Raw genomic sequence first — 13,818 nt, 5'->3', positions numbered from 1 at the left:
ACACTATGGCCTTGGGGGTGTAAAGGGCAGCCACTGCATAAGGCTGACATCATCATATGGGAGCCTCAATCACCTGTTACAGGGATAGCTTTACTTTATTTCAGTTTAAAGTTAAATGTTTACACATACTGCCAGAATAATCCCAATTTATGTTTTTTTATACAGACATCTCTTGTTGCCCAAATTCATTACAAGCTACATGTGTTGAATGATTGTTCCTCTTTCAATGGAAAGAAAATAAGCATCTTGTCCAGCATTTCATGTCTGTCTCAGTTTATTGCATTTTTAACCCATTCACTGGTGGTATAGGAGCAGAAATACATAATGAATTTTAATTCAATAAACCATTTAGTTTTGTCACATAATCAAAACAATGTGTCACTTTTTTTCTCCCGTTTATGAAATAAAGGCCCTCAGTGTGAAACATCTGATGTGTCCTCTATTTGAGATGACATGCTGAAGTCTGAATTACTTCTCGATCGTAAAAACCTGTTTATCCATTCCCTCTTCACATCATCTGCTGTGCAAGTATTAGTGTTGAATCACATTTTATCTATGAGATACCACACAAGAAAGTCACATTGGTTTAAATTTGTTGAGATGGTGGCCACCCAAAACTTCCACCATGATCATGAAGATAACTGTGTGACAGCACTTTACATACTTCAAAAAATCTAGTATAATTCTGGCTGTATGAAACTTTATGCCATCTTGCTGAAACCATACCTTTTATCATTATCAACACCATAAAAGATAAAAAGAACAGTTATTCTGCAGAACATTAAAGTAAACCTGAGAACTTGTGTCAACAGACAAAAGTATCAATATGCAAATTCTGTAAAATGCAAACAACACAGTCACTCACTCAGCATGTAAGGAACTGTCGGTAACATTCATTGGATTTTGTAAATTCCAGTAAATAGCGTTGTCTTCAGACAGCCCTCTAAATACAAATAGGCTTAATTTGACAGCTCGCTGCAAAATATGAAACATCTGTGTTTCCATAAGTGAGCTGATTATTGAGATACCACTTTCAGGGGAGGGGCACATCCGTGGTGTTACGCTCATTGAAATCTTGCGTGCATATTGAACGGGTATCCACCGCGGTCATCGCCCATATGAAGTAGGCTACCCATTTCTTCGTATTATTTAACTACATGCCGTACTACAATTTTTGTTTATCCTTTATATGACGCAAACCCTATACATAACTTTCTAACAATTCTAGCCACAAAACTTCCACTTCCGTGCACTTCTCACAATGCAAATAACATCCTACAACGTACCGGCTTCCATCATACACATATATGTCTATGTTTATGTCAAATAGAATGCTACCAACTTAAAAATTTATGCATTTACCTTCTATGTCATAAACTTCTGGGGCTGCATGCATTAGAGAAATAAAAGCAACCGAAATGGTTCGATTAATAAAAATCATCCCATATGTATTGGACACACTGGTAGACAAGTGAGGAACAAGATAGTATAAAGAGGTTTATCCCATGTCAGTACGGTCAGTACTGCAGAGAGTCTTTGCTTTATATCATTAGGAAGAGTGTATAATGTTGCAGTTCAATACAAAAATGTTGTGAATCAGTTTTTCTATTGTGTGGCTGCTGCAAGAATGTATCTTCATTATTTGAAGAAGAAAAAAAAACATAAGTATGGGTCATCAGAATTCTGTCTCTAACTCTATAAGTCAGAATAATTTAATCATGTGCCGAGTACAAATTTCGTACCTAGTATGTGTGGCTCAGTTTTGACAATAAAATCCATGATGTCACATTTCGCTTGTAGCTCTGAGATGATTACGTTCTATGACAGTAACAAACGGCAAGCTCATGGGTACAAAGCCTATTCTTTAGGTACGTTACTTTTTAAACATTTGTACACGCTTAACCCTTTACCACGTGTTTTAAATTCACTCTATCCTGACACCATGAAGACCTGTTAATTTAAATCTCCTTTCTTGCACTCAGTGCTTGAGGCGGAATGAAAATAGAACCGGGATGGTTTTCCCCTTTTAATTCATAGGCATTTACTGCCAAAGAAGTAATGGGGTGCTTTTAAGCCATTTAGAAAAGAACCGGGATACCATCCCTCCGCATCCCGCCCCACCTCAAGTCCTGCTTATAGTCAAGATTCACATAAATGCCCAACCAGCCAACTACAGTCTTTCTGGACACAAAACTTTTCTCAGCATTCTATGAATATTCTCTGCCAGCTTTCAGTGTCAAAGATATGTATTACTGTATGCTGTTCCTGAAGGTTCTATCTTATAGGATATAATACTGTGTAGTCTTTTGAAAGTCAACCAGCATTTCAGAGGAACAGAACACAACCTTTCACAGTCAAAGGATAAGCCAAGCTAGACTCTTAAAAGTAGAAGTTTTCATAAGCAGTGCTCTGGAACCTCAAATCCTAAATATTGTGACATGTTGCGCAACCGAGGAGCCCTACCTCCCCAGCGACACGTGGCGGTAACGTAGCGCTCACGTAATAGGCGAGCTAACCTGGTAGCTATGCAATGCGAGCCAACAGCGGTGACGTCACCAAGGGGTAACAGCGTTGCTAAGCTATACGCCACGTCACACTAGTGTGACGTGGTGTGACGTGGCGGGCGACCCTAGCAACAGCGAACGGAATAAAAGCCGGCTGAGCAGCAAGCGAGAGTCAGTGTGTTATCAACAGTTCTCAAGGTAGCAGCCTGCGAGTGTGCGATAACCAAGAAGTCAGCGAGCGGAAGACTTATTGTGTGCTTTCGAGACCTAGTGAGTGCTGTAGTACAGTTATATTTGGAGTGTGTAATTCAGGGAGATTTGTATAGCTCCCGCGTTATTAGTACGTGAAGACTTTGGTTGTAGGGTTTGTAAAGTGTGGAAACCCGCAACTGTGTTATAATTAACCAGTTCTCAAGACAGCAGCCTACGAGTTGAGTTGGAATCTAGCCAGCGGAGAGTTACGAGTTGGTGTGTGATACAGTGACACTTATATAGTGGTCAGAAACTCAACACGTTACACTTGGTTCGTCTGTGCATACTGTGCAACTCTAATAAATATTATAGAAGAGTTCAAGAAGTGGCTGTCTCTTCATATAATGTCATCCCACAGGCTTTTCGGAATCTTTGGAGAAGATGTCCCATCTTCAGAGCAGGAGGGGCTGTTTATTCGCAAACTGCGACAGTGCTGTGTAGCATTTGACTTCATGGACCCAGTGGCTGACCTGAAGGGAAAGGAAATAAAACGAGCTACTCTGAATGAGCTGGTGGACTACATTACAGCAGGCCGGGGTGTACTTACTGAGCCTGTTTACCCTGAGATCATCAGAATGATCTCAGCAAATCTGTTCCGGACCTTGCCGCCCAGTGATTTTGATCCAGAAGAAGATGACCCAACATTAGAAGCGTCATGGCCACACTTGCAGTTAGTGTATGAGTTTTTCCTACGGTTCTTGGAATCCTCTGACTTTCAGACCACCATTGGCAAAAAAGTAATAGACCAAAAATTTGTGCTACAGTTATTAGACTTATTTGACAGTGAAGACCCTCGGGAGCGTCATTTCCTTAAGACTGTTCTGCATCGCATCTATGGAAAATTCCCGGGGCTACGTGCATTCATACGCAAACAAATAAATAACATCTTCCTTAGGTTTGTATATGAGACAGAGCATTTTAATGGTGTTGCAGAGTTACTGGAAATATTAGCAAGCATTATCAGCGGCTTTTCTCTACCGCTGAAGTCAGAACACAAGCAATTCCTCCTAAAGGTTCTGCTGCCACTGCACAAAGTTAAATGTCTCTCATTGTACCATGCACAGCTGACATACTGTGTGCTTCAGTTCCTTGAAAAGGATGCCACGCTAACTGAAACTGTTGTTAAAGGGCTACTCAAGTTCTGGCCTAAAACGTGCAGTCAGAAAGAGGTCATGTTCCTTCGTGAGATTGGAGAACTTTTAGATGTAATTGAACCATCACAGTTTGCCAAAATTCAGGAACCGTTGTTCAAACAAATTTCAAGATGTGTCTCTAGTCCTCACTTTCAGGTGGCCTGTTGTGCACTGTACTTATGGAGTAATGAGTACATAATGAGCCTGACTGAGGAAAACAGCCATGTGATCATGCCAATAATGTTCCCAGCTCTGTACCGCATCAGCAGAGGGCACTGGAACCAAACAATTGTGGCTCTTGTATACAACGTGCTCGAAACCTTCATGGAGATGAACGGTAAGCTTTTTGATGAGCTCACAGCTAAGGCTGAGAGACAAAATGTGTGACTAGCAGTGTACTGTGAGGCCAGAGAGAAGAAAGTTCTTGTGTGCAGAGTGGGCAGTGTGCGCCGACAGAAGACAGTGGTTGAACTGGACAGAGAGACGGACACTTCTACATTCAGATAGTGATAAGGTGACGTCGGACGGACATCCCCTCGAGGTCTTATTCATGACATTTTTGGTGCCGAAACCCAGGAAGTGGGATGCATATGATACAACTCGACATGGCGGACGCCGAACTCGGAAGACTAACGAAGAAGCGCCCCACAGTAAGGGCAAAAGTGACAAGGTTCAGTACCTCTATAAGAAAATCCACTGCCAGCACCCCACTTGAGGATTATGAGTACTACCGAGACCGTTTACAGGAGACCCTGGATCAACTACTTTCATTGGACAGTGATATCCGGGATCTTCTAGAGGACAAGGAGTACACAACTGATGTGGAGGTGGCTGAAGAGTACATCGACTTAGCCAAGTGAGCACTGCTGAAGGCCAAGCGGGAGGTAGAGAACCGACTCGTCTCCACAGGAGAGAAGCCTAACTTTGATCATTCTGTTGTATTTACAATTCCCCAGCTTTTATCATATTTTACATAGCAGTTTTTCACTTAGCATTCTATGTTATTATGTTTCCACTACAGACCATTTTTGCTTGCATTAATGTATGCGTTTCACATGATGATNCTCAATTTGTCTCCCTTACTGCTCTTTAGCAGAAGGTCCATGGAAAGAGACAGTTAAGCCGGGTTTACACGGGTCAAGTAAACGGTCATGTAGAGCGGTAAAGTTAATTAGAATATTTTTCTTGCATCGTGTAAACAGTTCCGGCCAAGTCAAGTACCGACTTGCGTCAAGTAGCGAGACAAGTCAAGTAGTTCTGCACGGCGGACAAGTAAATTGACTTGACTGCTACCCCCACCACGAATTTTACCACTTGATCGCCTACTTGACCGCTGACTTTACACGTGTAAACAAGAGATGATGCAAGTGAGCAGGCCGGCAGGGCTAATATTACCAGCTTTCTCATATCAGGCATTTGATTCGTATACACTTCGTGTACATCTACTTGAACATCTACTGAACTACGTGAAAACACGTTTGTCAGGCTGTAGTTAAGTCAAGTCAAGTAGAACAAAACCACGCAAGTGCGGAGGCAAGATACTTGACCCACGACTTGACCCGTGTAAACCCAGCTTTATAGTCAGTGCTTCAGGTGGAATGAAAATAGAACCGAGTTGGTTTTCCCCTTTTAATTCATAGGCACATACTGCCCAAGAAGTAACGGGGTGCTTTTAAGCCAATTAGAAAAAAAAAAACGGGATACCATCCCGCCGCATCCCGCCCCACCTCAAGCCCTGCTTGCACTACAACTTTTAGTGCGTTAAACGAAGCTGAGACCAATTTTAATGTTACGCACATATGACAAGTAAGTTTTCGAAATGTCTTTCTATAGTAAGAGTTAAATTTATATCTTATTTGTATTTTAACTGTTACGTATATTTAAGAATCCGAACCGCATGTCAAAAAAATAGGTGTTTCTAATGCTAAGTGTGTTCTAGCGCTTTTGATTTTTTTTTCTTAGGAAATTGGCTAGTAGAGTATTTCCTGCATGATTTATCTATTGAAGTCACCGTATTAAGTCCAATCAAATGAGGAACAGTAATCGTTCAGGCAGACCCTTCCAGGACAACGATATGAAGAAACAAAGGGATATCATGCAGCCTTAAATGAGGTTATCTCAACTGTAACAAATCAAAGCTTTTCATGCACCACTGACTTGAAGTGTACGCCTGCTTGAGTTATCAAGTAGCTTACCTATACATGTAAGCGCTAGCAATATCAAATGCCGCAATCTGACTAATACTGCATCTTCAGATCACCAAAACTTGTAAAAATTAAAGTAGTTTCTGTGCTTAATTAAGTACCGTACCATGAAAAATAGCGGAGTGGAGGTATAGCTCCACGCATTCCTAGCCTTGGTATTGCATGAAGGCCAGTGATGTGCTTCACGCCATGGCCATTTTATCCGCAGGACGAAAGCTCCCCGTACACATTGGTTAAGATGGGAGGGCCATAGATTCGGTCTGGACGAACTATGGCTAAAAAAAACTGTACAAGAGAGCGTTTTTCCTCTTTCATTCAATTAAAGCGAGAGTGGTTTGATTGGACTCAGACACAGTAAACCCTCGGTAATATGGATTAATGAAGAAAAACAGCCCTAAAAGACAAAATCTTAGAAAACAAATAAATAGAAATTTTAATAATACAGGTAGTACTGATGAAAATAAATTAAAAAACACATAACTGTAGAGACTTTATATAAAAACTATTAAAAGAAAAGAAGTTTAAATCCTGGGTCTCCTTCATCCAACTCAAACCAATCATGGACATTTTCTTGCGTGGTTTCAGTCTCTCAATCTGCCCTCAACACAGCATGAAAGTCCTCTTGCTCCCAAATTCCAGTTGTCTTTCCAGGTATGTACCCAACTGCGAACAAAATATTTCATTTTTCATACTTCGATTTGGATTATCCGAAATACGGTTTAACTTTAACCGGATTAGCGAGGGTTTACTGTAAGCACATCTGTGTGGCTTCTACGTGACCGCACTTCTTACTTTCGCATATGCCAGGCCACCCAAGACAGTAGATTCACCACTCGGCTAGAGGTCCCAAAACAGTACTATCGTACATGCGTCGCTAAGAATAGGAGAACATCGTTTTTGATACTGCTGGTTCATGCGGTTTCAAGAAAGGCCGAGCAACCATGTGTAACGCTCTGGAACTGTATTAGGGAATTAATCGGTTGTAATTAGAACTGGGTTATCTCATATCTTGAAGTATGACGTGATTTTTGTCAATGCTCCTAGGCCAACAGTAGGGTGTTACCTAGAAACAGTTCATAAATATCTCCAACATATTGAACATTCAAGATCATCTTACCAAGTTATCGACCCTATATGATATCTGCAACTGATGTGTTATTAACAGGGACCGGATTTTTATGCCCTAACAATCCCTTAAATATGTATGCATTTATGCATGAAAAACTTCGAAATATGCACATAAAAATTTATGCCAACTATTAAAATTGATTTTACATTATTTTAAGACCAACAAATCAATATTTAAGTTCATTTTATGTAATCACTGAATGATTCACTTGCAATAAAAAGCTATACTTAAATACAAATCATGCAACAAAGCCATTATATTTCATTACAAATTTAAAAAACCAATGGTACTCACATTTACCTTTCCGAAGTTTAAACTTCTCTTCTGCTGCAGTTCAGAATTACTGAATGTTTTAGATTTCCCATAGTTAGTCGCCTCCTGTTGTCTCGTAAGATGTCCTTATAGCGGGAAAAACTTCTTTCCACCTCACAGGAACTGAGGGGCGCATGTACAAAAGCCGCTATTTGCTCCACTGTTAGTGATTTTTTACTTGGCAGTTCAGTACGTTACCGGCTAAAATTTCTTCAATTTCACAAATTTGTCTATATCCTCGATTTTTAAAAGAATGCTATGTACTTTTTCCTCTACTATTTCGCCAACTCTTCCAGAAACCGAATTCAATTTGGAAACAGTGGTTCTGAACACATTTAACGACTGATACAAAGTAGGATTACTATTGCTTGCCTCCAGTGATGAAATGGCGGATGGAAGATGAGAGAAGTGAGCAGATATATAGGAAAGATTAGTTTCTAGTTCTGCTTTTTTTAGTACATCTTGGGCAATTTGAATTGATGCTTCACTTTTGGAATCAAAGGTATTCACGACATTCCTAACTGTTTCTAAATGTTCGGTATAATAACTCGCTGCACACAGCCACTTGCCCCAGCGCGGTAAAATTCGTTCTGGCGGAAGTGGAACGCTCGGTGCTACTGCTTTAAATGTTTCTTTTCTGTGTGGCGCTTTAACAAATACCTTCTTCACAGAAGACACCAACTTGTCAACAAGCGGGAAAATTGCACGAATTGTGTCTGCAACACGGTGCAACCCATGGGCAAGGCAAGTCAAATGTGTCATATTTGGAAATATAACTTTAAGAGCAATAGCGGCCTTCATCATATAACTTGCGGCATCAGTCACAAAGAGCAATACGCACTCATACTGAATTCCATTCGGCCATAGTAAATTCATGGATCTTATAATAAATCCGGAAACTGCGGAGCTATTTGTGGTTTCAAGTTGCTCTACCGCAAGAAGATATGGGGTAGATTCTTCGTTCTTATTAAGGAATCCAACTATACAATTTGCAATAAACCGTCCCTCACAATCTTGTGTTTCGTCGATTGATACCCACACAAAATTATCTTGAATCTTATCTCTAACTCCTTCAATTGTAAGGTCGTTTCACTGCTTCACGTAATTTTTGCGCACAGTCGATTCATCCGGCACTTTGCACTGTGTATACTTCTCTATGAAGTTTCTCAGAGTAGGATTGGTTAGTTTCCACAGCGGAATAACTGCCGCTAAAAAGTCTTCGCATAAATCAAAGGAAAACTGTGAAAAACTATTATTAGATAATTCACTAAGCAATTTTTGAACAGAAATACTTTTCGTGGATTTAATTTTAATATTCTCTTTGTGTATATTAGTGTTCAAATCCTGAAGCACTTGAAAGCGTTTTTCACAACCAACTGTTTTCTCACACGCTCGGCAATAAAGAATTTCGTTATCCGTACTTATCATCTCTCCTTCGAACTCCCGCTGATACAGCTGTAATTTAGTTTTCTGACTTACTTTCACTTTCGGCATGACTACAGAAAGTTAAACAAACTTCNAACTCCTTCAATTGTAAGGTCGTTTCACTGCTTCACGTAATTTTTGCGCACAGTCGATTCATCCGGCACTTTGCACTGTGTATACTTCTCTATGAAGTTTCTCAGAGTAGGATTGGTTAGTTTCCACAGCGGAATAACTGCCGCTAAAAAGTCTTCGCATAAATCAAAGGAAAACTGTGAAAAACTATTATTAGATAATTCACTAAGCAATTTTTGAACAGAAATACTTTTCGTGGATTTAATTTTAATATTCTCTTTGTGTATATTAGTGTTCAAATCCTGAAGCACTTGAAAGCGTTTTTCACAACCAACTGTTTTCTCACACGCTCGGCAATAAAGAATTTCGTTATCCGTACTTATCATCTCTCCTTCGAACTCCCGCTGATACAGCTGTAATTTAGTTTTCTGACTTACTTTCACTTTCGGCATGACTACAGAAAGTTAAACAAACTTCACTACAGACTAGTCACCACTAATTTGAATGGCCCCCAGCTTCAAATGAAGAACCGTAACGAACCTCATGGAGACTTCGGAAATAAATAAGTCCCTTATCGGTTGAATCGTATTACATTGATAGCGGCTACATGCGAACGCTTCCGACTAATCTTTTCGCGGCCACTTTGGAAATAACAATTTTAAAACTCTCTAAGACGCAAATTACCCTGCACAGACTTTGTAAGAACTTCAATACAGAATGTATTTAAAATCAGTTTTTATATCATGAGCTGAGATTTCAATGACGGTGAAAAGTTAGATTCTGATCTTCTGGTTCATGACATCGTGTAATCTGATAGAAGGCCATAATCCAAAATTCTTAGATCCTACCAGACTACACCGTGTCACAATCTAGTTAACTACTATCTAAATGGTTTAGATTTTTCAGACCTTAACAAACCTTAATTTGTAACACTTCCATGGCGTCAATGTCTGCCCATTTATCTGCTATGGGCAAAACTCCACAGTGCTTTTTACAGGTGAAAATTTACTATTTTCTGCGTGCGGGGAGGAAGACTCTTTTTTGCCATATTTCTCGTATCTACTGCCATCTACAATCAGACAGCCAAAACAGCCTCAATCTAATGCAAATGTCTAGAATTCTTAGGGCCTTATTTCCTTGTCTCCATACGTCTTCATGCTGTGGTGCTTAGGTATAGAAATAACGAAGAGTCTGTATCTTGAACTAATATGTGAGAAACTGAAAAAGATTTTGTTGATCTGTTTGCTACAGCACGTGGCCTTCGTAATCCCAAGAACACTGATTACTCATCCTTACGCATCTTGTTTACTTACTAAAGAGATCGATTACAATGCAAAGTCGGTTGAGTAGTTATAATTTATTGTTGCAATTAGTTATGCATGCAGCTCAATTATTCAAAATACGTTTACGTCCTTCCACTGTTACACTCATTGTAAACACGAGTAATATAGATTTACGTGTCTCACGAACACAGACGTCATTACAACAGCCTGAGGAACTAAAGTGGCCCACAAAGAAGCTGTCAGGTCGACTTTCCAGCCAATATTCAAAACGGAGACCTCTTGAATAACAAAGCCGGGGCGATTATAACTATGCCATGATTAAGGTCGCACCATAGCTTAAGCGGTTAGTCGCTGGCTTCCCACCTCGGCGGACCGGGTTCGATCCCGGGTGTGGTCAAGTGGGATTTGTGGTGGACAAAGTGGCGTTGGAGCAGGTTTTCTTCGAGTACTTCAGTTTCCCCTGCCAATCTTCATTCCACCAATTGCTCCACAATCACCCTCACCTATTATCTGTGGTTGGTACAATAGACCAGAAGTGGCCGCAGTACAAGGGACTTAGTCCCACCCCACTAGCAATAAAAAAAAATACCATGATTAAATTGCACCTATAAATGTTCGGAGAGTGAAAAAAGGAATAAGGGCATGCAGCCCTATACTTATGTTTCAAATAACTCCCTCACCACTGGCAGAAAAATAGCCTATTTCTCTTAAGGCCGGAAATCTACCAATACAAATTTAGTCCCTGGGACATTAAAGGTTACAATATGAATAAGTATAACTATTTTAATCTATGCCTAGACTCTTCAAAGGAAGTTATTAGTTGAACCAGTGTCATAAAATAATACTTACAAAATAGAAGAATTGATATAAAATACTATTATAAATGTATACTAATTGAGATGAAATGCAGATAATTTTTATGAACAGACATAGTAAAAACTTCAAATCCTACTTCCATATTTAAGTTAATTTTGTTAAAAAGTTCTCGATTAAAATCATAGTACACTCTGTAGTAGCAATCACGCGTCCTGCTTCGCAAGAAAGTACTCCTATCGTAGCTGTAGTCTTGGAATGCAGAATTGGAATAGTGTTCATAAATTCGAGAATTGTAGAGAGTAAGATTTGAGGCGTTCACGGCGGTGACTATGAAGAAAGCAGTCTTCTGGGATTTGGCACCGTGTTTATGTGGTGTTAACACCACATATACACGGTGTCAAATTCCAGAAGACTGCTTTCTTCAATTGTAGAGAGATTGGTGAATGTCGTTACGCATTAAGGTTATTCAACTGAGAATTAAGGAAGTGAGTTCTGTTAACAACAAATTGTCTTTCCAGCTTATGAGTTTGTTCTGTCATATTTTATGTGTTCATAATTTTTATGTTTATTCTGTGGAATGCTTTATATAATTACAACTTGTAAAGTTTAAGAACCAAGCGTTAACGTGGAAATGTACTACATTCAAAATATTACTAATTATTATGCCGGTTGCTTTAATTTAACTCACATTATATATTATATAGCGCATAATTTTCATAAGTGTCATCTATCTGATTATCAGGTACCAGATCACTTTCTGGGTTGGTGCTCACACTGGATCAGACAGGACTTCCGCCTGCAGTGTCCAGGTGTTTCTTCATGTCCTCCAGCTGCTGCAGATCTGTCACCGTAGATTCACACTTATACACTACCAAATTGTGATAGAAATGAACAGCAAAAGCAACAAACACTATCAACACAGGGATCACAATGATCGTCGCCGCCCAAGCTGCTGTAAAGGAGTAATCCCAGAACTTCACCCAACACAAGATGGCCACTTCTACCAAGAAAAGGAATAGTCCTAGCACAGTTGAAAATGCCCATGCCAGTTCTATAAAACCACGCATTCTTTCGTGAGGTGACTGGCTGACCAGTTCGTGGACCTGCAGTTTACTGATTGCGTCGATGTTTGGCAGCAGGTATGTACTGATCATCAACGCGAATATGTGGACCGCCACAAGAACCGTGGTGCACACAGAAAACATGACGAACAGCCACTCGGGAACGTTGGTTGGCTCGTTGATTTGGAGCTCCACCATCGCCACCTGGAACAGTTATACACGCACACATGTAGTTGAGGTTTGTCTTGTGGTCTTCTGCCTTATGAATTCGAGGCCAGACTATATTAGTATATTTCTCCGAAACGTTGATAACCACCTACCACAATACAAGGCGTAAATAAGAAGACCACAACAGGAATACACACGATTCTTGTGCATTTCCTCCCTCCTTTTTTTCTGGTTAATTTATACAGGCCTATATTATATTTAAGCATCTTGTTGTACTTTACACTTCTGCTACAAGCCGGAAGGTCGCGGGTTCAAGTCCCGATGAGTTCACTGGATTTCTTTCAATTGACCTAATCCTTCCGGCCGCACTAGGCCCTGAGGTTGACTCAGCCTCTAATAGAAATGAGTACCAGGAATTAATTAAATGATTTTCCTGGGGAGTAAAGCGCGGCCGACGCGTAAGGCTGACACCTTATCGCCATCTCTGAGCCGATTGTCAAGGTAATGTGTGACCTTTAACGTCTTACAACCCTATGGGCCTTCACGGCCTGTTACAGGGATAGCTTTACTTTTTTTACTTTACTATGTATAATATAAATACCGTCGTAAATGCAACAATTTATTGTAGTTCTTTGTCTTTCTTCTTACACACTACATGTTTCAGCCGTAACTGGCCATCATCAGGTGTATACTCTCACGTAGCTGTTACACTGCATGTAATTTACAATTTAAAAACACTAGCTTTCTCAATCGTCACTGCTGCGTTTCAGTCGGTCCCGATATACCAGAATCCCCTTGCTGATTTTGTCAGTTGTGTTTAAACAGTATAAACACATTAAGAAAACATAACGTATATAAGATAGTAATACGAATATTTGTATATTACAGATAACACCTGAACAGTGCTGAAAACAAGAAGTAGCCGCTGCAGCACTATAGACATAGGGCGGGTAACCCTGAGAATTTTAAATTTGAAAATTTGAAAAAATCTTAAAGAAATTTTTAAAATTGGAATTGAAGGTTGTAAAAGTGCCAGTTTATGAAAATCAGATTGACGTGTGTAGGTTTAACAAAGATTTTATACATATCAGACGGATATCAGCGGGTAAGATTCTGATATATCGAAACCTGTTAGCAACGACGAAATGAACAATTGGGAAGACTAGTGTTTTTTAAATTTTAAACTACGTGCAGTGTAGCAGCTACGTGAGAGTATAATCTGATGATGGCCGTTTGCGGCCGAAACATGTAGTGTAGAAGAAAGCAAGACGAAAGAACTACAATAAATTGTTGCACTTAAGACGGAGTTTATGTCATATATTCAGCAAGGGGATTCTTGTATATCGGGACCGATTGAAACGCAGCAATGACAATTGAGAAAGCTGGTGTTTCAAAATTTTAAATTACATGCAGTGTAACAGCTACGCAAACAAAATACACCTGATAATGGCCAGTTACG

General features: G+C 39.9%; 2 protein-coding genes across 2 annotated transcripts in view; one reads left to right on the top strand and one right to left on the bottom strand.

Annotated features, from left to right (window-relative positions):
* The first annotated feature begins 2,935 nt into the window (after positions 1-2,935).
* On the top strand, positions 2,936-4,921 carry LOC111871257 (serine/threonine-protein phosphatase 2A 56 kDa regulatory subunit epsilon isoform-like). Its single transcript, XM_033754181.1, has one exon. It carries the CDS (start codon positions 3,101-3,103, stop codon positions 4,274-4,276), a length of 1,176 nt encoding a protein of 391 aa, XP_033610072.1. The 5' UTR covers positions 2,936-3,100; the 3' UTR covers positions 4,277-4,921.
* Positions 4,922-11,589: 6,668 nt separating this feature from the next.
* LOC111871263 overlaps positions 11,590-13,818 on the bottom strand; it is an 82,181-nt gene continuing 79,952 nt past the window's right edge. Inside the window, exon 5 of the mRNA XM_023864240.2 lies at positions 11,590-12,395. Coding sequence (XP_023720008.1) covers positions 11,910-12,395 — 486 coding nt within the window. The 3' untranslated portion in view covers positions 11,590-11,909. The remainder of the gene's footprint in view (positions 12,396-13,818) is intronic.

The sequence above is a fragment of the Cryptotermes secundus genome, unplaced genomic scaffold (assembly GCF_002891405.2).
Source record: "Cryptotermes secundus unplaced genomic scaffold, Csec_1.0 scaffold699, whole genome shotgun sequence".
NCBI classification, from domain to species: domain Eukaryota; kingdom Metazoa; phylum Arthropoda; class Insecta; order Blattodea; family Kalotermitidae; genus Cryptotermes; species Cryptotermes secundus.
Note: the sequence above shows the minus strand (reverse complement) of the source record. Positions and strands in the feature narration are given on the sequence as shown.